The sequence below is a fragment of the Leuciscus leuciscus genome (genome assembly GCF_965113295.1).
Source record: "Leuciscus leuciscus genome assembly, chromosome: 14".
NCBI classification, from domain to species: Eukaryota; Metazoa; Chordata; class Actinopteri; order Cypriniformes; family Leuciscidae; genus Leuciscus; species Leuciscus leuciscus.
Window position 1 is genome coordinate 7,372,423 of NC_138738.1, and position 27,150 is coordinate 7,399,572.

The 27,150-nt window shown below is 37.7% G+C and overlaps 1 protein-coding gene and 1 long non-coding RNA gene across 5 annotated transcripts in view; one reads left to right on the forward strand and one right to left on the reverse strand.

The window, feature by feature from the left end:
* Positions 1 to 27,150, forward strand: part of magi3b (membrane associated guanylate kinase, WW and PDZ domain containing 3b) — a 133,083-nt gene that overhangs the window by 37,428 nt on the left and 68,505 nt on the right. The window contains exon 2 of one of the 4 annotated variants that reach the window (XM_082189596.1): positions 16,190 to 16,269. The exons of the other annotated variants lie outside the window; for them this stretch is intronic. Coding sequence (XP_082045722.1) covers positions 16,203 to 16,269 — 67 coding nt within the window. The 5' untranslated portion in view covers positions 16,190 to 16,202. The remainder of the gene's footprint in view (positions 1 to 16,189; positions 16,270 to 27,150) is intronic. 4 annotated transcript variants of the gene reach the window in all.
* On the reverse strand, positions 12,546 to 13,197 carry LOC309513707. The gene is made up of 2 exons (XR_014211524.1): positions 12,980 to 13,197; positions 12,546 to 12,917 (listed from the first exon to the last, which is right to left on the reverse strand). It is a non-coding gene; the product is annotated as an uncharacterized lncRNA (long non-coding RNA).

Here is a 27,150-nt window from a genome sequence, read left to right on the forward strand (position 1 = left end):
AAGTCAACACAAGACCAGGGGAGCACAAGACAGAAATACTGACAATTGTCAATGTTGAAAAAAATTACAATTCAACAATTTCATTCCGAAGTTCGAAAGAACAGCATTTATTTGGAATAGAAATCTTTTATAACATTACAAATGCCTTTATAAATTTAATTTTTGATCAATCCTTGCTGAATAAAAAGTTTTTTTTTTAAACAAAATTTTACTGACCCATTTATTATATAAAAAATAAATAATATAAAAATATAAACAAAATATATATTATATTTGATTATATATATTATATATTAATAAAAGTAAAAATAAAATAAATATTTTGAAATGATGGCTGTTTTTACTGAGCATTTTACCTGAGTAGTACTGTATGTTATTGATGGCTACTACACAATGGGTTTTGGACCAGAGCTACTGTATAGACCTTATGTAGCCCCGCCCCTTTTCAGCGCTGCGCTCGTTGTCTTTTGTCTTCCGGTCTGTATTTTCACAGCGATTTTTCGTGTTTATTAATTTTCCCGGTCGACTGACATTTGTTAAGTCATCTGCTTTAAACATTACAGTCCTCATAATAACTTTCGTTAACTTTACATTAAGTAAATCCACTTCAAAAGCTAATTACTCCTGGACAGCAATGCCATAGAAATATACAGAGCGACCGCAAAAACGGAAGTTAAAAGACAATATTCTAAAGATGGCGGTGCCCTCGTTTCTCTGGCGCATAAGGTCTATAGTGTAGGCTGTGTTTTAAACACTGAAGATGTTGTTTTCACCAGAACTGTGTTTTGTTTCTCAGATATGAAAGTTTGCGTGCCTCATTTCAACTTGAAACCAGAGCGAGTGTTGTAATCTTTCAGACGAGTCTTTCTAGTGTCATCTACCTGTTTCATATCCATTATTAAGGGCTGATTTTATCCATGCGCCACTGCCTTTTTCCCTCAGCATGCACTGCTGCAAATGAGGCTTATGTGAGACACTGAACAAATTAAGTCAGCAAGTTTTTGTCATTCACACGATTCCTCCTTTGAGATGCTTTCTATCATTCTGGATCTCCCCCCTTTTCCTTAGTTCTGAATTGCAAATTTCGTTTGGGATTTGAAAACTCCTGTTATCTGTGTCTCTCCTCTCTGCTTTGACTTATTCAAAGCACGAGAATTAATCTGAGACGTCTCTATAGGAGGAGAGATAACTATCTCCTTTGGCACATGGAAAGAGAGAATTGATTAAGACGGAGATGAGGAAGAGGGACACATGAGATTCAGAGGAATACGAAGGAAGCTTGTGTGTTTGTTGCTGTGAGAATTGTGCCAGTTTGACAGCAGGGCTGATTGGCACTTGCCATGGGTAAACTACACTCTATCAGCAGCCTGGCACCCGACGTGTGTGAAGCGTGCACGCGTGCACCAGCGTATGTGTTTTAGGATGAATAAAGCAGGATATGAATGCTGCCCCATTGTCCTGGCACAGCTGGCATCTAATAAAGCTCACCAGGCACTGCGCTGCCATGCTGATGCATATTTATACAGAATCAGCAGCAATGATATACATGATTTATATGGGGTGCATGAAGGGTATAGTGTAAGTGATGGGAAACCAGGATGAGACGTACATGGCTCCTGTGTAAACTGATGAGGAAGATCTTGCACATTTATATACTTGTACACGTATATTGGATGAAACGGTATATTTAAAGTCAACATGTAATCACAATTGACCTTGTTTTCCTTATCAATACATGTTTCTTAATGCACAATTCATCAGTGCATGTAATTAAAAAACAAAGTTGTCTACTATCTATTGTCTAATATATACACACACACAACTGGCTCTCAAATCTGATTGGCTAAGAGCTTTTTCCAGTCGTGCGATATTCCCCCAGTATCAGCACTGGAACCTTTTCACTGTTTGTATCACTCCGCATGCGGCGACTGTCACTGAGGTCGAGCAAATCCACCATATATTTTTTTTAAATACTACTGCTGTGTCACGGTCTGTGTAATTATTTAGACCTCAAATATGTGACTCGTATATAAACATAGCGCCTGTTTTACAATTAGTTCAGACTCTTTCGCAGATGTGAGCTCCAGGCCGTTACCGGCTGTTCAGCGCTCACATACCTGCCGAGCACAGCTTCATCTCCGCCAGTCCTTCGGGAATCTGACTTTTACTGTATGTAGATAGTGGTTAAACATGAGATGTAATTCATTTGGGGTATATCAAACGGGCAATTTCTGTCAGGACCACTACCGTCAAATATGATTGACAATTAGCATACAGTTTGGATTGGCGGTATGGTTCCGTTCTGGGCGAGAACTCCCTGCGCATCCATGCAGCCTAGCATGAGCAGGGAGAGCAGCAATAATCCCCCTTGGGGTAAACAGAACAGAACCAACATGAAAATTTGCAAATATATTTAATTCAAGATTTTAAAGTACAACATTATTCGATAATTATTCTGATTCAAGGGGAATCAGAATGTCAAATCCTGACAGGGCGAGAGGAGGAGCTGGGGATGGAGGAGGGTAATTAGCTCCTGAGAAACGCGATAGCTGCTGCTGATAATACTGAAGGAGCTTATATATGTATATGGTGATAGATGTCGTATTACTATAGGTAGATGTGGATCAGCTGAGGGTCAGCTGATGCGAGCTTGACTAACGTGACCTGCCAGAACTAACGCTACACTTGATTTTTTGTTTTGTGTTTTCAGTTGAAAGCGGTGTTGTGTTAACAGCCCCTAAATTAAAAACGAATGATTTTTTACAACGGAAATGAATCAGTGCTTAACTAACTTAAACCAGACCGGGACTTTCTTCTAGAGCTGCTGTACAGCCAAAACAGTCTTTGTTGCATTAATTTCCTGTTATCACGAGGCGCGTTTCCATTACAGATTTGTGCAAAACTTGCGCGATTTTTAAAAAAATGTAGACAAAAAACTATTGCGAAATGACAGCGTTTCCATTGACCGATCTTATGCGACTAAAACTTCATTTTTTCCCTCTCGCGATAAGTAAAATCATTCCAAAAACCATGGCAACGGACGTTGGTAGGTTTATGTACTATATCCACTGATCTATATAATGACATTCTATATAGATCAGTGACTATATCCCAGCCACTGCACTAGCCATTATTATTAATCGGAGGAGATGTATGAGTGTTTTCCAAGCATTAATGGTAAGGAACGAGCCTTATTATACTTGTGAGCAGCACATATGAGGTGTTTCTGGGTGTTTCTCCCTCATATCTGCTTCGAGGTCTTGATTGTGGCATTTATTTGAGGTTTAGAATCCATTATTCCTGTAATTCTTTCGTCTTATATGAATTTAATAAAGAACTCTGTCTCGTATTCTGTCCAAACACACCGCACCTTCTAAGTCAGGTGACCTGTAAATGCGCAAAAACTGTTTCCATTGCAGTTTTGCGAAACATTTCTTTTTCGAATTGCCTGAAAAACCAGCTCATGCGAGCGTAAAAACTTTTTGCGATAAATGGGAGTTTTTGCGAAATTGACGTGTTTCCATTGGGCGTATCTTCAATTCGCAATTTCAATTTGCGCAATTTGAAGGGTAATGGAAACGCGGATACTGTAAAGCTGCTTTGAAACAATCTGTATTGTAAAAAGCGCTATATAAATAAACGTGACTTGACTTGTATATGTATATGTACAATTGCGATTAATCGATTTGACAGCACTCTACACCACTAAACCTCATTGCCTTTTATTGTATAGATTAAAAACCCAGTAAATATCTTCTTTTTTGTTCCGCAGAGCAAAGTAAGTCTTACAGGTTTAGAGCATCATGAGGGAGAGTAAACAATGACAGAATTTTCATTTTTGGGTGAACTATCCCTTAAGGAAGAATAATCAGTTTTGAGGGTCATTTCATGTGGATCACATGATTTTCCTTCTTCTGTTCACAAAAAAAGTCAGGTTTCGAACCTTGAGCTTGTAAGTGGACTTCAGGTGGTTAAGTGTATGTTAAAAATGTTCTCTGTATGTTTGTACGTCTGTGAGCGTATGTACACATAACTGGTCAAGATTTAAACTAATGGGCTGTGTGATTTAAAAGCTGCTGTAATTAAACTGTGATTTAATTAGATATGCTGCTGATAATGGGAGTGCCTGAAACGGCAGAGCTTAATCATTTACCTGGATAAGGAGGGGAGGAAAAGCAAGGGAATGAGATGAAGTGAGGGAGAGGTGGATAAGTTTGCGATTGATATTCTTGGTAGCTGCTCATGTTAGAGCGAGAGCGTACATTCCCTTCTGGTGGTTAAAGGGACTTTAAATCAGGACAGGAACAGACAAGCTCTTGAAGGCAGAGACCAGACAGGCCACTGATCTGCGGTCGGGCTCTCTGCCATATCTTACAGGCATTTTATGCCTGGCCTACCAGTCTTACCCTAGACAGTCTAGACAGTATCTGACCAACATGTAAACCATTGGAAGGATTGGACGGTCGACTTTTAAGGATGGTCAAAAGGCGAACGCTAGAGCAACATTGAGATCCCTTTAAGGCAAATCTGTTCACTCAGCGGCCATTTTGGTAATGTCCTCAGGCAGCTTTTTTGTAGGTTATAGGCATACAAGTACATTTTCTACATTGAATAGAGATTGAAAATATGTCTTTTTAACAGTTTATTTTTATTTATTTTTTTTTTACCATAGTGCAGCTTCGTATTACCCTTATTTTAATACTTTTAAATGCTCATTTGAAACCAGACCTTTCCTTCAGGTTTAACCTTGTGAATTTTTTCATATTTTTTCTTAAATAGTAGCTTATGTGAAAAGGTAAGCTCAACGGAATGATAAATATTTCAAATGTAGTATGCAGAACTGTGTATTTAGAAAATGGTTTTGAAAATAAAACGTTATTTTGCAGTTTTAATCCATTTTGTGGATTATGATCAAATTGGATTTGTGGGGTTTTATAAAAAATATCTTAACTCTTGGCAATCCAGTCAAATTTTCAAGGAGATTATAAAACATTTGTGGTTGATTGATATATCTCACTGGAAATGGAAGCTCAAGTTGAGTGCAGTCCATTGTGGGACACATATTGTATAATGCACATTTAAATCTACTAGGTCATGCTGTGCACACAGAAATTACATGAATATACTTACTGTATACTTCAAAACATACATATATACTTTATACTTCAGTCTTGTGTGCTAGTATGTTGTCTATTATACCCTTAAAAGTACAATGTTTCTTAGCGGCACTATGCAATGTTCCCTGGGTCTGTGTTGTCAAAATGTGATGATAATAACATAATTTACATTTGGGAAAGTAGTCAGAATAACCTGATTTCCCAGTGCTGTGCAGCCATCTGTGAGATGGAAATAGATTCTGTTATCCAATTCGTTTGATTATCATTTTAAACATAATAAACTTTGGCATGTAACTCATCCCACTCCTTTTGTGCAACGGATAGGATACCTCAAATCGTACAGCTTGAGCAGAGGTGTGGTATTACTTTTCTAAGAGATCTGACTTGGTGGAAAAATTTAATTACTCTGATATTCTGGTCCCTAGATATGATTCCCTTCCTACATGGAGACTTGAGATTAGGTTCTATTGACTTGGGCCACCTAGCAACACCTTAACAGCTGCATAGCAACACTCTTGAAACCACTCTAGCAACATCCTGGCATCATTCTAGCAAATGTTGTGCATGAACCACTCATTTTCTTTTTTAGAGTTCGTAATTTTCTCAACAGAGAGAGAACAAGAGAGAAACAGATGGGAATGTCACACTGCTTATCAAAGCACTGTTAAGAGACCGCATTAGCCAAATCTTGTTTATTAGCTACTGAATAATAGAGGACGGCAGACCTGGCATACTGCACTTGTGTGCTCAACATTCTAGTTACAGACTTTTTTTTTGTTTCCAACAAGCACTAAAAGGAGTGGGTGGCAAACAGACCTTTGATGTCAGAGTGGAACCCACGGGCACTACCTTCGAGAGTTGAGAGAGAGAGAGAGAGAGAGAGAGAGAGAGAGAGGGAGAGGGAGAGAGAGAGGGAGAGAGAGAGAGAGAGAGAGAGAGAGAGAGAGAGAGAGAGAGAGAGAGAGAGAGAGAGTGTCAGTCCTAAGTAGGTCACACATCCTCAGCTGTAATGGATTCACATTTAGTACTGCTCAACAACAAGTAGGGCTGGGCAATATAGTGAAAAACATCTCAGCATTTTTCATCCTATAATAATATAATTAATATAATATAATTTAATATAATACTATTATACATAATTATACATCAAATATAATAATAATATACTTAGTTATATGTCTAAAGTAGACCACCATAAAGTGTAACCCAATATATAAACAGCCATATAAAATTTGTACATGCTATACATTTGTAAACAATGTATTATTTAAATGCATCTAACGAGAGTTTACAAGAGTTTTTGTGTGTGTGTGATGAAACAAACAAATAATTGAATTTTGATCAATATTTTAGTTCTACAGATGGAAAGACGAATGCCAGTTATGCTACTAAAAAGCACAAAAATATGAGTATGTGAATATTGTGAATGTCAATTTAATGCTGGGCTGTAACAACAATTATGGCTCTATGTTCAAAGGTATATTATGTGAAAGTTTCTTGTGTGCACCTGTGTTTGTATCTTTTAATGTAGCTACAGCCTTAAAGGGATGGTTCAGAGTAAAATCAACCTAGGGTCCTTTGCACCATGACATCGAGCCAAACACCCCCCCAGAAGCCTTTTTTTCCCTTGGATGAACATTTTTAAAGTTAGAGCTTATTTCGAGATATCAGCCGGATGGCTTAGTGCAGGCGCTAACAGATCCAAGGATGTATCTCTTAAATTACCCCAGAATGGTACCAAACTTCTACAGTAGTACAAATAGGTTCTGTACTCATAAAACGAGGCATTGGAAAGTTTGTAAGTACATCAGGAGTTTATTTAAATAACACTTGCCTGACGGCGATGTCATGGTGCAAAGGACCCTTGGTTGATTTTACTCCGAACCATCCCTTTAAGGCAGTGAGCAGTGTAGTCAATATGGTTAGTTTTATAACGTTTAAAAATAAATGTCCTTGTCTTTGAAAAAATGGGCCAAAAATATATATATTTTTTTTACGTAGTATTGAATATATATAGTGTAACAATGGTTGTCTTTGATATGTGAAGGGGTATGATTGCTCCTACAGTAGTGCCAGAGAAGGGAAATGAAACCCGTTCAGTGGAAAAGTGGACCGAAGAGATCATTCCCAGAGTGCTTGCACTAGATGTCCTGATGTTTGCTCTTTAGCGGTCATGCTAGACTCCTCTGAGAGAAGGTAGATTTATTTAGCAGCGTGCTAAATGGACTCGTGTATAGATTTTAAAAAGCCTAATGCTGTCTGTCTAACTGCAGCACAATGGCTTCATACTGTATGCATCACCACAAGCTTTTGTAACCAGAAATTTAAAATAAACTACATAGGAATGATGAGACCTTTTTCTATACATTTAAGTATTTAATGCATATTTTAAGGATATTATAAGGTTTTGTTTAACCACAAAAAATATGTATGCTTGCGTGTGTGTGTGTGTGTGTATCTATGTATATATATATATATATATATATATATATATATATATATATATATATATATATATATATATATATATATATATATTAGTGGTTTTCCAAAGTTACTAGCATTTTCACTGGCCATCACTTGACATCCATACCATGGAGAAAAACTGCTATACATATTTTTTAATATTATCTCATAATTTGGTAACAGATATATTAGGGTGCTGTCACTTTAAGACCTGACACACAGATCCATTTTACACTTTACATGCGTTTTTTTTCTCAGCTGCTTACAGCTTAAGCATTAACATTTAATATTCTACAATATTATTGATCTGCCTGCATTGACACCATTAAATGAGAACTGAACTGAGCGTGACGATGACATCACTGTTTTCTCCAGAGCGCTGTGTGCGGAGGAAAAATATTGATAGCTAGCTCACTTAGTTGGAGTCATTGTAGAGGCCAGACAGACTCACGGAGGCGATTGGCATTTCACAATTCGCACTTTATTCCCCAATCAAACTCGTGTAACTGTCTGTCACACGTTCTACCGTCCACAGCGTTACTTAATAAACAAAATAACTTAAAATGACTGATGAGCATCAAACAGAAACAACCTGCATACATGGGGTGCGCGCAGCTCTTAAAGGGGCCACACCTTATTTCCACTCGTTACAGGCTATATATATAAATTAACTAAATTGATAACATTTTTAAAAGAAAAATGAACCATAACTGAACCTAAGTTGGACTATCGTGCTATTTTCTTCTAGATCTGCTGTACTGCAGAAACAAACTTTGTTGCATTATTTTCCTGTTATCACAGTAAAGCTGCTTCGAAACAATCTGTATTGTAAAAAGCGCTATACAAATAAAGGTGACCTGACTTAAAACATAACTGACTGTCTAGGTGAATATTTGTCAAGGCTGGCATTCTGACATTGTGTGTATTAGACTGTTTAAGTGCAATAAGTAGCGAAAAACCCCTCAATATAGTACTGAGAGGCGGCTTTAAATGCGCGCACTTTGTGAGTGAGCACAAAATCGAGTCGAATCTGTCGATCTGAGTCAAATTAAGTCCATTACGCTCAATGCTAGCTGAAATTCAAGCCCTGTAACCCCAACAATATTAATCCGGAGCGAGCAAATGAAACGAGTGAGTAAGAGGAGGCGGGTTTGTGTGTCAACTCGCTATTGGAGAGATGAGAGGGCGAGAAAGCGGTATCGTGTATCAATTCTGCGGAAAATAAGAGCTGGAAGCGTTTCAGATATTTCAGTATCGATATGTATCGAGAAATATTTATTTTTTGACAACACTACAATTTACTTATGGCAGGAAAACCAAATATTTGCCTATCATGTGTCAGCCTAAAACATGGCTTATTATTTGAAACATGGTAGTAGACTAATGTTAGCCACTTTAAATGGCCGCTCGCTCTAACGTTAGTGTGCACTATTATTAGACGCATAACCAAGTGTTCTATTATGTAAATTAGTACAGTGCTTAATGCGTGATGTTTAACTTGTGCATCCACTTCACTGTGGAGATGACGAGTCAGCGTCAGAAAACAGTCATTTATTGCTAAATTATTAAAATGTTCAGACAGTCCCCTTTCAGTTTTTTTCCATAAATTCATAATCGCTACTTTTGCCGGGTCACTGCAGCAAGCTTTATGTGTACGCTTGAGCGCTTAATTTATATTTTAATGGCTCATTATTGTGGTTTAGTATTTCTCTGTAATGTAGAACAATGTTAGCAATGTTGTAATCTTTCTCACTCAAACTGAGTGATTTTCCACCCCACAAGTGTATATTTAAGTAATTAAATTAATAGCATAACATGCGACTAGTCTACTAATGGCTTAAATGAATGACTACTAGCCGACTGGAAAAATCTTTGGACGAGGCCCTACAAAACAGAAAATCCAATACTTAAGTTTGCAAGGCATAAAATCACTGTAGTGACACTGCAGTACTGTCAGCTGGCTGGAGTCACTCTCACAATAGCCCCGGGCCATCGGACCATCCTTATTTTTGAGCCCTGCATAACAGAATATTATTCAAATGAAATGATTGTCAAATAGGACACACACACATACTCCATCTAAGGCAAGTGATCTGCACTGTTAAGGCTTTAAATGAGGCTCTTAAAGGTCATTTCACCATCATACATATTAATTTGTTTCACACTCTTTTGCTATTTATGTCTAGTTTTTCCTATCCATGCTATAATTCACTGTGATCTCCCTCGTGTATGTGTGTGCGCATGTGTAAAGGAGAAGGAGACAGATATAAAAGGCTGTTGACCATGTTTATCTGGTGAGCCTCTCTTTAATGAGCCACCAATTAATGATGAATGTAGATTTCCCCTTAAAAATGTGAGTGTGTGTGTGAAGTTGATGTGATGTAGCAGCGCCATGTCTCATTGTTCTGTATACTTTATGATTTGCAGAATTCTTCTTGCTCTTGATTAAGGGCCCTATGGCTCGGGTCTAATCTCATGTATAATGTATAGCGCTGTAGTGTTAGTCTCTCCAGAGCTTGAATTTGTCTCAGTGAGAGCGGGCCTGGTGCTTTGATGTATCACAGTGATTAGGTCTTCCTGTCAAACACCCACCACATACACACACTCTCACTGAGGGCTTCAAGTCAGCGTTAGACCCTCATTAAAATAACTACAGTGGGAGATTTGAGGGCAGGTTGCTGTAATAAATGTGTGCACAAATAGTGTGTTTATTATTCTATAGGACTGTAGAAATGGAGATCTGGGGAATGGAAAGCAAAATGAGATAGAGAAAGGAAATTGGAGGGGCTATTTTTGAACATGATATTTCTTGGGTACATGTAAAAAAAATTGGTATGTACCATGAAATACCATGTTTTTAATATATATATATATATATATATATATATATATATATGTATGTGTATACTGTACTTAGGAAAACTGTGTGGATTCAGGACACTATAGGTCATTTATGTAAGTAAGGATAGTAAAATAAAGTAAACTGTGACATATTATACCCAAACAAATTCTTCATACAGTGGACTACCAGTAAATTTATAAACATTTGGGACCAAACATGATTCAGACACTTTGACCTGACCATGTTTTGCTTTAGTGTTTTTTCTTAAATTGCTAATGCGACCTTTTTACACCACAGACTGAACAAAATTAAGCATTGCTTGGTAATTGGTTGACCTTAATTGGTATTATCTAATTGTGTACTTAAATTTAACAGCTGACAGCTATTCAACCTAATTCATTTGTGAGAGTCTAACAGAAGAATGGCCAAAACCAGTGAAATATCTGCTGATTTGATAACTCTGAGTTCTTGTCATATGTTATTACCATTTTCTAAACTATAGCGAATAAACTGTGATAATGTGAGAAATGTTGAAGGTGTCTGAATAAATTTTGGTTTGACTCTATATATATATATGGTAAGCTGCCCGCCGCCCTTCCGCCCACCTCCCCCCTCATGAATGGACACACCCCTTACTGCTGATTGGCTAGAAGTGTGCTTTGGTGCTCGGCCCGATCCACTTTCAACAGCGTTTTTCAGAAATCGCTTACTGCACCATTAAAACAGTAGATGAAGTGATATCTTTAATACGGGTAGGGTTAGAGTGTAGTTATTATAATAGAAGTCAACATCCCATGACTGTAATGTGTTTTGACTCTCTTATTTAGCTATTAAACGTGCAACATTTTCTTCATAAAGAGCGTTAAGCATCACAGAAGCACACAAACATGCCTGTAAGCATACGCACCAGAAGGTCGAGAGTGTATCTACCTTTAATTATCTGAGGGTGAATTGCTTTGACCTGTACCTGTGGTGTTTGGCTCTTACCACACGCCTCTTCCATCCACTTCGACACACATACCCACACGCACATTTTGTTGCCATACTAAAGGTGAGGATACGCTGGTATTTATTTATTCATATCATTGCTGGATGTTATCACCGTGACTATAAGCGTTTGTAAACACATGACACACTGTTTTCCAGCTAGATGTTTTCAGCCTTCAATCCAACACGAAGTGACAAGCTAAGCCAGCTCCTGCTTGCGTGTGTGTGTGTGCGTGTGTGTGTAACATTCCCCTGAGCCCCAGACGGGCATCTCAGTTTGCCCTCAAGCCTTAGTGGCATCAGACATCAGTAGCACCCTGTCTGGCAACACACACACACACACACACGCGCACGCACGCACGCACGCACGCACGCACACACACACACACACACACCACCCTTCACCAGACCACACGCTGATTATGGTATGCTACTAAACATTAGATGTGTGTGTCTCAGTTGTCACACACCATAAATCTGGAGTATAAGCCTAAGTACATGTAGCAACTAACTTTTTTAGCAGTTATTAATCATTAATATTTTACGGAAGCCCTGAACCGCAACGTAAAAAAAAAAAGAAGAAGATTAAAGTCGAAATATTTCGAGATTAAAATTGAAATATTTCGAGATTTAAGTCGAAATATTTCACGATTAAAGTCGAAATATTTCAAGATTAAAGTCAAAATATTTCAAGATTAAAGTCGAAACATTTCGAGAATAAAGTCTTCCGTAGAAGTTGCGTGTGTGCTTGCCGTTATTTCACATTGCCACACAGGCATTCATGCGTGTGTGCGTGTGTGTGTCTGTGTGTGTGTGTGTGTGTGTGTGTGTGTGTGTGTGTGTAAACTGGATCTACACAACATAATAGCTTTTTACTTTTATCTTGGCTTTCAACAAAAGGAAAATCTACAGGTCTACCAACATGGCATTAGGCTATAGGACGTTATAAAATATACTGCGCCGGAATAGACTTTAGCCTACAGGCGAAAACACTTTTCAGACTGGATCAAGATATCCAGCTTTATGAATGAATGGCATTTATATAGCACTTCATATGTCTACTGTAGGCCTACACTTAAAAGCACTTTAAAATCATTTCAGGGAATCTCTCCTCAACCACCACCAGTGGTTATTATATTTGAGGAAATCACGGGATCCGGCCAAATGATTGGATACAGAATGATGCACTTAAAATGTATCCAGAACGTATTTACGGTGAAGAGGGAAACAGTGCGGTTACTGTTAAGTGTTTTCGACCCAGGTAGTGTTGCCTATTATAGACGGGCACGAAAACACGTCAAAACACTACCACATAAAGTTTCGACCAGATTGTGAACCTACTCCGGCGGAGTCTGTGTGCTCGTCTATAGGCAATGCCATGGTAATGCATGTTGGTAGATTGGCACCTGTCGAATTTTCTTTTTGTTGAAAGCCCAGATAAAAGTAAAAAGCTACTATTTTGTGTAGATCCATGTCCGAGGCAGTTCGACTTCACAAGCGCATTTCTTTACACAGACACACACACACACACACACACACACACACACACACACACACACACACACACACACACACACACACACACACACAAAAAATCTGAATTGGAAACACGCCCTATGCACCAGTGGACGCGCGCCGTTATGAATGCACACACTAACTTCTACAGAAGACTGTATTGTGGTAATGTTTCGACTTTATTCTCGAAATATTTCGACTTTATTCTCGAAATGTTTCGACTTTATTCTCGAAATGTTTCGACTTTATTCTCGAAATGTTTCGACTTTATTCTCGAAATGTTTCGACTTTATTCTCGAAATGTTTCGACTTTAATCTCGAAATAATCTTGAAATGTTTCGACTTTGATCTCAAAATGTTTCGACTTTAATCTCAAAATGTTTCGACTTTAATCTCGAAATACTAGAATTTTTTTTCAGGGCTTCCGTAATATTTTATGGACATTTATATCAATTTTTTTAAATTATGTTAAAGATGAATTTTATTATTTTTGTTTGTAAGTTGTAGTAAAGCTATTTTTATTTTAAATAGCGTCGAATTTTGTTTCAATTGCTTTAACCACTGCGTACTTTCAGTACTTCACAACATGTAAATATTTTTCATTATGATTCTTTGCAAGTTTATGCAGTCGATCACAAAATCAGAAATTTTGTCACAATTTAATCTGATCTGAAGTAATTTGGTACACTTTATAATCATTTTTCAAAACCATGCTAAGACAAATTTATAATGTTTAATATATTGTGTTTGCCACCGCTGCATCAGTTCACACCAAAGGGGATCTATATTTAGTGTCTGTCTGTGTGTGTGTGTGTGTGTGTGTGTGTGCGGGCATTTCACACAGTTCACACAGTTCACACCAGTGTGAACTGGTGTGTGTGCGGGCATGTTTTTGAAAATAATTGTTTTTATTATTGAATAAGAATTAAATGTGTAATAGTATATTAATGGTATAGTAATGATCATGGCATTGTGATGCACTTTACACCCATATTCACAACTGATATTAAGATTATATTAATATAACTCTTGCAATAAGAGTCTCTAGCTCAAACATATTTCCACTCACAAATTTTGACCCTCCTTCCCTACCTATGATTTTCTCTTTCCTTTTTTCTTCTTTTGATCTTCTTTTCAGATCTTTTGATTCTGTATCATAGTAGTGCAATGATTAAAACAAAATTGGTGGAACAGTTTTTTACCCTTTTTTGACAACTTTTATTTGTAGTATTTTATATTACTCTATATTAACTTCTTGTTTACAGAATTTATTGAAGCTATGACCTTAGCCATGCTGATATACAATAACGGTTGTGTGCTTGGCTTATCTGAATCAAAGATTTGCAAGGTGCATTATTACAGAGGTCTTTCTTCAACCTTATACATTCATCAACACAAAGGCATGCCATTGCCATGGGAACTGCTTAGTCATTTGAGACTAGGTTTCTTATGATTGGCTCTCCCAATTGTAATGGTTTTCACATGGGCACTGCAATCTTTGAAGCTGATTTTGAACACGGACCGTATGACTCCCAGGTGTCGTCGTCATACACAACCACAAACAACAATGCTGTTTTGGCACAAGTCATCGTAACTCTTGCCAAAAGCTACACTTGACAATGATGTACTCACACAGTCATCCTGCAACTCGAGAAATTCTGAATGTGTTTTTGTCTGAACTACAAATGTTAGCATACCCTCTTACACATTCCCCAAGGGTAAATGAGGGAGGGAACAACACATGAAAGCAAAGAGAGGTGGGACAAGAGGAATGGGCGGTCATGTTGAGGACAACGACGGCGGGCGAGAGCGGAGAAAGCATTTCACTCCATCAGTGCTGTCGTGAGGGGAATGATAAAAAGGGGGCAAAGAGAGAGAAGCGCTTACTGCTTGATTGGTACAGAGAAGCAGATAAGACAAGAAAATGGGGACGTTGAGGGTGAAATACTGAGAGACCCATAAAAATGGTCCAGGTTGGGTGACAGATACTTTATAATACTTTTATTCAGCAAAGGATGAAAATTAAATTGATCAAAAGTGACAAGGAAAGACATTTATAATGTTACAAAAAATTTATATTTTAAATACATACTGTTCTTTTTTTAATCATCAAAGAATACAGATTTTTTTTCCCACAGAAATATTAAATAGCACAACTGTTTTCAACATTGATAATAATAAGAAATGATTTTTGAGCACCAAATCAGCATATTAGAATTATTTCTAAAGGGATGATGTGACACTGAAGACTGTGGTAATGATGTTGAAAATTCAGCTTTGCCATCATCACTGGAAAATGTTTAATTTTAAAATATATTAAAATAGAAAACTTTAAACAATAGTTTCAAATATCAAAATGCATGACAAATGGAGTCTTCCAAAAGAAAGAACCGATTCTGAACTGCCTGAAAAGATTTGTCAGTAATTCCAGTCTTACTTCCTGCTTGAACCCATAGATTTGTTAAAAAATTGCATAATGCCTGTCTATGGTCTTCATTGGCTGCCTGTGAACAACATCTACTCTCTCAAACACTATAGTTGTAGCTGAGGCCTGGAAGAGCTTGGTCCATGTTGTTGACATGTCAAGAAGCCGCTGTTTTCTGTGCTTCGAAAGCAAATCCACTTTGCTTGTTGATACGGCAAAACCTACGCCAAATTCAAATATGGTAATGGGTGTTTCCTTTCCAACGTTTTGTAAGCGGTAGACCAATCACAACAAACTGGGCCAACTGACCAATCAGAGCAGAGTAGGCTCTCGGGAAGGAGAGGTTTAGAGGGACCGAATCACTGTGAGAAAACAGTTGATGCTGCAATGTATATTATGAGAAAATTCAAGTGTTTTTTGACCTTGGATGCATGTAAACCTTTTGTTGAAGACCTCCAAAACAAAATTCGGAGCCTTTAAAATAGCATATATGGGCACTTTATGTTGTAATAATATTGTGGATGCCAGTTTTTACTACACGCTCATTTTAGTCCCCATGACTCCCATGACTAACTTCAGTGCTCAATACACCTGTGATGCACACTGCAGTTAAATACCACCATTATACATCAACAGTTTAGCAGTCCCAGTAGGGGGCGAACCTGAGCCCTCATATACACTGTCTCCATTAGTAATGTTTCATTTGATCCCTGTGTCCTCATGTAATGGGAGGATCAATCATATTGAGAGCAATGAGGTGGGAAAATGGAGTCCACCGTTTGAGAGCGCAGAGGTTATGTGCCCAGTTTTTACAGAAACTCATTCCATTTTTTTCAGTGTCAGGCTTTTGATGGGATGCACCACGGTAAACCAGGCATGGCTCTCCATCACCGTGCGTCCAGCGTTCTGCTGGGAAGGTAATAACCTGTGTCGCTTATATGACATTTCAGAGAAGTCTTTTCCGCAGCCTTTACTTTGCTCTAATGATATTTATCTAGATATTAAAGCAATAGTTCACCCAAAAACTTTCATGTCATTCCAAACCCATATTACTTAAATTTTCTGTGGAACACATACAGCAGGGTGATTTTTTGTAATGCAGGTACAGTGAATTGGAGTTTTATAGCTTAAAGAGGACTCAAAAGTACTCCTTATGAGACTTGTGCACTATATTGTTACGTTTGTTGAGGTCATAGGATAGCTTCATTTGAGGAATAGATAGAAAATACCACCAAAATGGTCTAAAACAGTTTACCAAGCTCATGTGTCAATCATTTATCACAAACACACACTTTTTAGCTCAAATCAGGCTATAAAACTATAATTTTCAAGTTGGTTCAGCTAATGTTCATGCATGTTCTGGTGTTAGGACTGTTGTACAGACCAGCTGACGCCCAATTGGCTTGTGTAATTGAAAGGCGAAACTTCCACCGCAGCCATGTTGTTTTTCACATTCAATTTTCCCTTGTTTTCTGGTCCTCCTTACAATGTCTTTGATTGTATTCAACAGTTATCCTTGGGGCCTTTTGTCTCCGCTCCACTGAAAGAAATTGCAAGGCTCAATTCAACTCATATCTTCCCTGGAATTCACCATTTATATTGTAGAATGCTTTTATTATTCCTAAAAATGGCTGTCAAGGACCAGGAATTAAATCTTTAACGGTTCATAATAGTTCCACAACAAATGCTGACTCCCCGAAAGCTATAACCATGTTTGTGCTGAACTCCAGGAAGAGGATTACATTGTTAAGTGGTATAAATTTCCAAAATGTTAGCACAGTTGATTAAATTCATCATTGTCGCCCCCAAAAAAGCCTTGACGCTTCTTCTACAACATTCTTTGGGCTATTTGTCATAATAAATAAAGGTTTCTGGCATTTTAATTAATCTTTAATTAATCCAACCCCCGCTGAGGGGAATCTTGGCACTTGTGTCCAGAGAGAGCAGTAAGAGTCAGCAAAAGCTTGAGAACAAAGTGTGGCTGCTGTCAAACTCGGTTTTTGTCTTTTTCTTTTGCATCCTCAATGAAAAATTAATACTGCATTATGCAGATCTATTTTGGTAGCAGCGCTTCAATTATAAAAATGCAACATTAGCGCTCATGAAAGTGGTAAATGTATTCATTAAAGGAATATTCTGAGTTAAATATACCTTACTGTAAACTCTGTAAACTGGGATCAAATTTTATTTATTTAGCTGTATTGCAGAATAGTGGTACAAAAAAAAAACTGGAGGCTAACATGTAATGTTTAAGAGTTTATACTGTCAGAACAGTGTAAGAGTTTAATATTTTAAATGTTTGTATGACGTATTGCGGTATTCATCTAACAGACTTACATTGTTACAAAATTACTGTATACTAATGGAGTCAAAATGATTGCTGTCCATAGAGCTTTAAGGTGTTATATGTGATGTTAGTAATAACGTCTGCACAGTTCTGCACAGAATTACTAATTTATGTAATCACTCCTTTCATTTTTAACCAGGAATATTCTTTTAATGAGTTTAAATGGATGTGTAAATTGTTCTCAATTGTTTTGAAAAGATGATTATTTTGCAAGAACTTTTGCGGATGAAGTTGTTTTGTGTTTGTGTAAATGGTCATAGGTAATGAGGCTTTACTAATAGAGAGTAGAGCACAACCTTAAGAAGATTGAGTTGTTTTGTCCCTCATTCTGCTCTGTGTCTCTGTTATGAAACAATATCATCCTTCACTTTGATGTCCTCAGCTGGAGCGTTATAAAACCAAACAAAACCTCATTATCCAGAAACTTTTTCAGATATGTATCTAACTTTCATAAGTTACTGAATAATTTTATCTGAGGTGCCATTTACTCTTGCCTTCGGGAATATCTTTAGGCTACTTAAATTTGTTGCTTTAAGATGAGTCTAAGTTCAGTTGAGTTTAGTTGGTAAAGTTACAATAGCTCTGTTCCAAAACCTAGTGAATTGCCTACCTAGACAGCATTTTAAGATGACATAGGCACCCTCCCAGTGCAGGGCTGTTCTAAAATGTAGATGTTTTGCTAAGATGTATTGTTTGAGTTAAACTCTAAGAGCTCTATCTTACACCTGGCACAATGCAGCATCAAGCGCGACGCAAGTATTTTTTGCTAGTTTCAGTCCGACGCAGTTATCATTTTCACGTCCTGCGCCATGTTGTTTAAATAGCAAATGCATTTGCGCCCATTTTTGCGCCCATGGGCATATGCTGGTCTGAAAACGAGGTGTGTTCTGGCACATTATTGGCACGTTGCTATTTTGAGGCAACAGAAATAGACTGCGCCATTGACCAACTGAAACCTGCTCTAAAGTCAATGGCGCAATATTTTTTTTGTTATTTAATGAGCGCGTTAGTAATGTGCGCCTATAGGCGGGTCCACAACGCACGTACACTCAGCTTATTAAACACACAGGAACGCACAGCAGCACACAAACCAAATATTTAAAATAAAATGATTACAATGTAAAAGATTATTATTGTGTACGTAAAGATACGGTGGAATCCTGCTTGTCCCGTAGATGGACTGCTTGCGCACTTTTACCTCGCGCACGAGCAGTTCCATTTGCGCTCTGGAGACGGCTTCGTTCTTTCCACTATCAAATTCCGTCATGTAAATATCGCTATTTGTAAATATTCGCGCCATGGCGCGAGCGCAACTGGCATTTAAAGGGAATGGGAGATGAGTCTCTGATTGGTTTAACACACATAAATCCCAAAACACACCCATTACTCATTATGAGAATAGGGACAACCCTTTTAGACCATTTTTTCCGTTGTTAAACTAGCAAAAGTGGATTCGGGCACGCCCTAAGTGAGCTTGCGCCGTGCGCTTTAGACCATGCACTTAGATCATTAAAATAGGGCTCTAAGGGTGTGTTCACACACTTGTAGTTCGGTTCTCTTGGTTAATTTGCTCCAGACCTAAAAAAGAAAATTATACATTTAATCATGGTTTGCTTAGCGTTCACATTTTTAACACCGAACCTAAAGATACAAAAAAAAAAAGATGTATATTTTGCGACGGAACTTGTCGAACATCCAAAACAATGCTGTGTGCTGGGCTAAATGCTCTCACTGTATGTGTGTACATATGATGGGATATGATAGAGCTGACAACTCGTGAATAGCTTATAAAATGTGTAAAGGAGTCAAAACAGCGGCAGGAATCCCTCCGTCACACACACACAAACGAAGATCTGCTGCGAGGAGACGCGGTTCTGATGCCTGTACTGAACTGTGAAGGACAACATTGTGATGATGAGAAAAAGCAACCATGCTTGAGCATTCTGTCCTTTTTAGGGTCACATCTTGTGACATCTCGTCTTGTTTTTGTTTGTTTAATGTCTTTGGTCCGTGTTGTATTCATATTTCAGTCGAACCGCACCAGAGTTTGTTTAGAAGTGGACTGAGACCCATCTTTTTAGCAGTGTCAGTCCGCTTGTTTGGTGCGCACCAGGGTCGGATGGCAGCGTTCACACTTATTCAAATGAACCGCACTAACAGAGCAGTCGCACCAGAGATCGTTGTAATCGAACCAAACATGCCAAGTGTGAACATACCCTAAAACAACATTGCAACACGCTCCAAGGATGGTGAATTGAGAGGAAAATACATGCTCTTATTTAAAATATATTGATAAAAAAGGTAAAAACCCATATTTGTGTTAGAGTATTACGTTGTTGTCTTTGCAACATTCTAACATCAAACTTAACTGAAATTAATTCTTAGTCGAGTCTTTTGAATGCTATTTTGTGCAAGGTTCTAAACTGAGTGTTCAAAACAGAGTTGTATTTGTAGAAGACTAAACCAGAAATGCAGTCTCATTGTGATAAGATTGTGAAAATGAGAAACAGTCTCAGATAGCATCTAAAAATATAGGTTAATTATAGATTAATATGAGATTAGTGATCTTAATCAGATTAGTAGCGTGAAAAGTCAATTAAATGAGGAATAATCGTGCTTCTCTTATTGCAGCTGCAGTCTAGATGGATAAGACACAGGAGCGTGTAGTCTGAGCCACACACTGTTAAAATTCATCGCATGATGTGAGATATTTACTCAGCAAACTCTTCCGCCCAAATGCCTCTCAGATTTGACAGCTGTGCCGAGCACACACCTTTTGAGGAGGCTGCTTATGTAACGTGTCAAAACTATAAACTCTATCTTCACAAACTCCCATCAACCCCTCACCCTAGATGGGGTTGTTGGAGCTGATGGCTATCCAGATCGCCCCCATCTCAGTTTGTTCTGTAGTATAATGAATACGCTTTTTATGTCACAATGGGAGGCTGAAATGGAATTTCGTTGTTTTTCAGAATAGAAGACAAACAAGCTTTGCTGTAACACATGGTGCAGTGCGTTTAAAACTATTAGCGTTTTACAGAGACAGCACATAAGCAATGCTCTTCTCTTGGCAGCTGAAAGCAACAACAGTACCCGAGTTTGTTTGCTGTTTACACTTGAACTAATCTGCAGTTGAGGTAAAATACAGTGAACTCTGTCTGAATGTTGTGAACTAGAAAGATAGTTTGAATGTTGCATGGTCAAATCTTGAAGTTTGAAGGTATTTATTTAATAATGTATGTTATTATTATTAGGTTAAAGCATACATTTGAATTTATACGAAGTTACATCTGTACTTGCGTTACTATATAAGCCATTACTATGGTGCTTGAATGGTTGCTAATGCATTGCTAGGATGTTGCTTGGGCGATCTGGGTGGTAACTAAGGTGTTCTGGTTGTTGTTAGGTCAATGAAGTTGATATGGTGCTGTGAGTGTAAGCTAGGGCACTGCAGTGCATTTCCTTTCAGGGTGGTTGCTAGGCAGTTGTTAAGGTGTTTTTAGTGGTACTATGCAGCTTATTGAGAGTTCTAAAGGGATTTTAGGGTTGCTAGGTAGTTGATAGGATGTTGTGAGTGGTTGCTAGGGTGTTGCTAGGGTGTGTGCTAAGGCATTGAAAGGCATTGCTAGGGTGGTTGATAAACGATTACTAAAGTGATCACCGATGTGATTTGGTGGACAGACAGACAGATAGATAGATAGATAGATAGATAGATAGATAGATAGACAGACAGACAGATAGAACCACAGATAGATAGACACATAGACAGACAGAGATAGATAGATAGATAGATAGATAGATAGATAGATAGATAGATAGATAAAGATCTATTTCTACAGTGTACCCAATATGTTCAATTTTCCAGGACAACATAAGAAAAGGAAAATTCGGCCAGTGAAGTGTTTAGAATAGATTTGACATCATCATCTTCAAGTTCACAGGGCTGCTGTAATTTATTTAGTCCTTGTCAGTTACACTGTAGTCCTCAGGTGTGCGGTTTTTGACTAACTATATAATTTATCACCAGCTTGCTTTGTAGTCAAAAGCTGAGCGTCAGGGAGTTTTTAGCATGCACACGTAACACACACTCTTGCCCATTTAGACTTGCTCTCTCATGCCTGCAGAGGGTGAGACGAATAGGGGATCATTATTAATAACACGGCAGTTAGAAAACATATGCATGCACACAAAGTTCACTAACGAGGGCAAGAGAAGGGAAGTGCTTCTATCTCTCTCTCTCTCTCTCTCTCTCTCTCTCTCTCTCTCTCTCTCTCATACATTATCTATAATCGCACAGGAAACTTTACCTCAGAGAACCCATTCTATGAGTACCAGAAAACATTGGTTCCAATTAATTCTCTTGGACTTCTGGTCAATTGTTTCTATATATAGATGGAATTATCATTATATCATAGGTTCTTTTTGAACAACAGACAAAGTTAGTTTGTTCTTTATTCCATGTTTGATTTTGTTGGACATTGCTGAATACACATCCTCACGTCTAAAGTCTAAATATTCTGTATATGAAAGCAATGCATCTTTGCTAAAATAAATATTTCACCACACGAGTAATAATAATTCATAGACTTAACTGTCGGTACATATTACTGTATACAAAGATACATTTTTTATTAGAATCTCATGATTTTTATTTACATATCATTTCATAAAGAGCCGGTAAACACAACCGTTCTGAATGCAGGACCTGTTAGATAATTTATGGTCATTTATTATTTTTCCTTGCATTTTTGGGTCATTTTCAGCTCAATTTGAAAGAAGTGCTTATATACAGTAGATCAGGTCTTTTCTGGGATTCCTGAAGTTTCTCGGCCAAGCGTTTATTGTAAACAGTGATTTAATGTATAGTGTATTGGTTCAAATGTTTATTTACTCTAATTTTACCTTTAATCTTCACAGAAAGATTGGTTGGAGAATTTAAAATGATGGAGGAACAGAGAGAGAGAGAGAGAGAGAGAGAGAGAGAGAGAGAGAGATACCTTTAAAATCTGATTTATTTTGCAATAAATTCTTCAAAACATAATCAAAAAAAGAAATATTATAAAATCCAACACCTTAAAACATTATTCAAGCACCTTAAAAAAAATAAATAATTAAATAATAATAATAGAAAAAAATAAAAAAATAATCAAATACAACACAAATTCTCTTTTATAACACTCCAAAACTTATCTGATAACCTTGCCCTACACTGGGCTTACACAACACACCTTCGGTTCCCCACATCAGAAAAAAGGCCTCAATATCATTGATCATTTCATAATAAGCAAACTCCAGCATCAAGCGTCCCTTTATAAAACCTTTTAACATATGCACTGGATCTACTCCACTTAAATTAAGAACCTTGTTTTTCCTGGTTAACCAAATTGCCATCTTTGCTTTACCAAAAATAAAATTCAGTAATACAACTTTTTGTTTTTTTGCAACACTATATTTTGGGCCAAATATAAATAACCCATTAGTAAACAAAAAACCTAACCTTTGGCAAACTTCTTTTAACAACCAAAAAAGTCCACTTAATCTTGAACATTCAACAAAAAGATGATTAACTGTTTCAGATTCCCCACAAAAACTACACTCTACACTATGCAAAGGATCCAGATGTGCTTTGTATCTGTTTGTGGCTATTGCCCAATGTACAATCCGCCACTGAAAATCACCTAATCTTTTCTCAGTGGGCTTCTTGTACAGGGACCTCCAACTACCTTTCGGGGAAGATCCTTGCTCAGCCACTCCGATCCACTTTGACTCGATCACTTTGTCAAGAGCTCTTAGATTAAGAGTCTTAACACAAATCGTATACAGGGCTTTCTTGGAAAGAAGTTCAAAGTTACCAAGTTCAGGTGTTCTAAAAGTCAATAGACTCCCTTCAGTCTCTTCCCAATCTCCCACTTCCGCAGACACACGTATTTCAGGGAATAATCCATCAAAGTTCTCCAAATGTAATATCCGAAGACACAAAAGATTCTTTATTTCCTCCAGCAATCTTTGAAGAACTCGAAGAGACCGAATGTCTGTTTTAAGATGCAATTCTTCCGCTGTAATCCACTGGTTGTTAATCTTTAAATGTCCAATTTTACAAATGCCTGCTTTTATCAGATTATTACGTAGAGTGCCTGAATTCAGCAGTTCAGTCGACAAAAGTCCATTAAAAAACAAAGGTTCTTCCAAAGTCCAGACATTAACTCTTTCCACAGAAAAAATCTGCCACACTTGTAAAGCTGAAGCATAAAAAGATGTGAGTCCGTTAAGGTCCATATTCTTCAAGTTCATTAAGAACAGATGTCTGTCGAGACCCAGACGACCCACCCTCCTCAAAAGGGCACACGCCACTTCCATCCAGTTCTGATCCTGATGGTAAAGAAATTGTTGTACAGTCTTAAGACGAAAAGCCGCATACCTGGATTTTAGTTCAATTAGGCCTTGTCCTCCTTCATGAACTGGTAGATACAAGACTGCCTCTTTCACCCAGTGCTTTCCAGTCCAGAAAAAAATTAACAAGAACTCTCTGGATATCCACAAAAAAGTCCATTGGTGGGTCCAGAACATTTAGCCTGTGCCACAGGGTGGATGCCACTAAATTGTTGATAACCAGCACCCTTCCCCTATACGATAGCTGAGGCAGCAACCAGTTCCATTTAGACAACTTAGCACATACTTTATCCTTTACATTCTCCCAATTCTTTTTTTTAAACTCTTCACTTCCTAAATAAATCCCTAAAAATTTGAAACCTATTTTTCCCCATTTTACATTTTCAGGAATAACTGGTAAAACTTCTGTTGAATGTTCAAGACACCACAAAGCTTCCGTTTTACTCCAATTTAACTTAGCAGATGATGCCTTTTCATATAAACATAGACACTGACTAATTGTGTTTACATCTTTTTGATTCTTGACAAAAACAGTGATATCGTCTGCATATGCAGTCAGCTTGATTTCATTATGAATACAGTTTCCTAAACTTATACCAGACACATTTCTCCTAAATAAACACAACAAAGGTTCAACTGCTAATGCATACAACTGCCCAGACAAAGGGCACCCCTGTCTGATTCCCCTTTGCATTTGAATTGGTGGACTTAAGTCTCCTCCAATTTTCACTAAACATGAAGCATTTGTATACAAAGTCTTAATCCAGGATAAAAAACCATCACCGCAACCAAAAGCTTTTAGTGTTCTAAATAAATACTCATGATCTACACGATCAAATGCCTTCTCTTGGTCTAACGATAGAAGACCTAAATTAATACCATTTAATTTACAATAATCCAGTAAATCTCTCACTAGAAAAATATTATCATAAATAGTTCTATCCGGAATACAATACGATTGATCCTTATGAATGATATTACCCAAAACACACTTCAATCTATTGACCAAAACTTTTGCCAGAATTTTATAATCAGTAGTGAGGATGGAAACGGGTCTCCAGTTCTTCATGAGACTTATGTCTCCTTTTTTTGGGAATAAGAACAAGAACAGCCCTCTGACAACTCCTGGGAAGATATTGTTCCTCATAACATTTCTGTACCACCTCATAGAAGTCTTTACCTATGATTCCCCACATGACTTTATAGAATTCCCCCGTCAGACCGTCAATACCTGGTGCACGACCAGGTTTCAACTGTTGTACTGCTTCAGTAAGTTCTTGAAAAGAAAAAAACACTGTCCAAGCTTTCTCGCTGTTTTTCATTAAGAGTAGGAAGTTGTTCAATCAAGTCCGATGTACTCTGTGAATCACAGCTTTCAGCTCTAAAGAGTTCTGAATAAAAGTCCACAGCAATTTTCCTCATCTTCTTTGGGTCAGATGTTTTAGACCCATCTGGGAATGTCAGACAATGCATTACACTCTGCTTTTTTGAAACTTTTTCAAGATTAAAAAAATATGTAGTTGGTGCATCCATATCACGCACAGACAAAAAACGTGACCTTATAAGTGCCCCCTTAGCTTGCACTTGTAAAAGAGATGTAAGAGTATTCCTTCTCTCATATAAGTTCTCAGTCATTACAGTATCTGGTTGCAGCACCACATTCGAAGTAATCTGTACAATTTCCTTTTCTAATTCGTTGATTTTTCTCTTAATTTGTGTTGTAGAGAAAGAAGAAAACTGTTGACAAAAAATTCTAATTTGTGTTTTTCCCAATTCCCACCACTGAATTAAGTTTTCATATTCACATTTCTGAGAAACCCAAAACCCCCAAAAACATTTAAATCTCTCAATAAAGTCTTTCTCCTGAAATAAACGTACATTCAATTTCCAGTAAGGACTTTTGCACTGAGTTTGTGACAAAGTAAATTACGGCCATGTAAACACCGGCAAAAACCCGGATATGCTCATATCCCGGTTTTTAAAAACCCGGATATTATCCCTGGGGTACCCCTTTTCTAACCCGAATATTTGGTCATGTAAACGCGTATCGGCATATCCCCATCAAAAGGAACATTGATTTGTGTTCTGCGCATGTTCTATTCGCAAGGAATCTTGGTCTTTTGAGTAGAGACGGCGCATACAAAAACCCGCGTGCAGTATACCGGAAGTAAACAAGAAGTAGAGGTAAACATGGCGAGACGCAGCACAGCACCACACTTTTGGAGCGAGGAGGAAGGCGCAAACAAAGGCGATCGCTATCTGCCCCGAACTATTCATTATCCGCGTGCTGCTGCTGTTGTTGTTGCCTTTGGATACAGGAAGAAGAATCGGAAATGACGCACATTGCGTCTTAACGTTGTCCGTGCGTCCAGACGCTAACCGTGCGTCGCCGTTTACATCGGGATATTGCCAATTGATTACAAATTCCATGTATACAGGAGTAACTCTCTCTACTCACGCATGTAAACGGGTTATTCCGAATGTTTCAGAAACCCAAATAGTGACCTTAACCCGACCATAACCCGAATATTGGCTGCATGTAAACGTAGTCCCTGTTATTAGTTCTCTTACAAACATAGAATCTATCTAATCTAGCTGCACTTATTCTCCCTTGTGAAATTTTTACCCAAGTGTATTTTTTTACTTTTAAATTCCTCTCTCTCCACACATCCAACAAATTGTTTTGAAAGATAACATTTTTTAACAAAGCAGGTGATTCAAAATCTGGTTCAGTATTATTCCTATCTAATGCAAAATCAACTGTACAATTCCAGTCACCTCCTACTATTAAGAAATCACCAGCATTTACATTTCTCAAATATTCACTCAGTCTTTTAAATAGAATTATTCTGTCTGCACTTCTGTTTGGAGCATAAATATTAACAAATATAAAATTGTATTCATCAATTTTAGTTTTTACAACAAGAAGGCGACCTTTTTCTAATTCTACGCTTGACAATACATCAACATTGAGGTAAGGTGAAAAAAGTATGGCTACCCCAGCACTTAAATTTGTTCCATGGCTTAAAGAGTAACTGCCCTCCCAACACAATCCCCAATC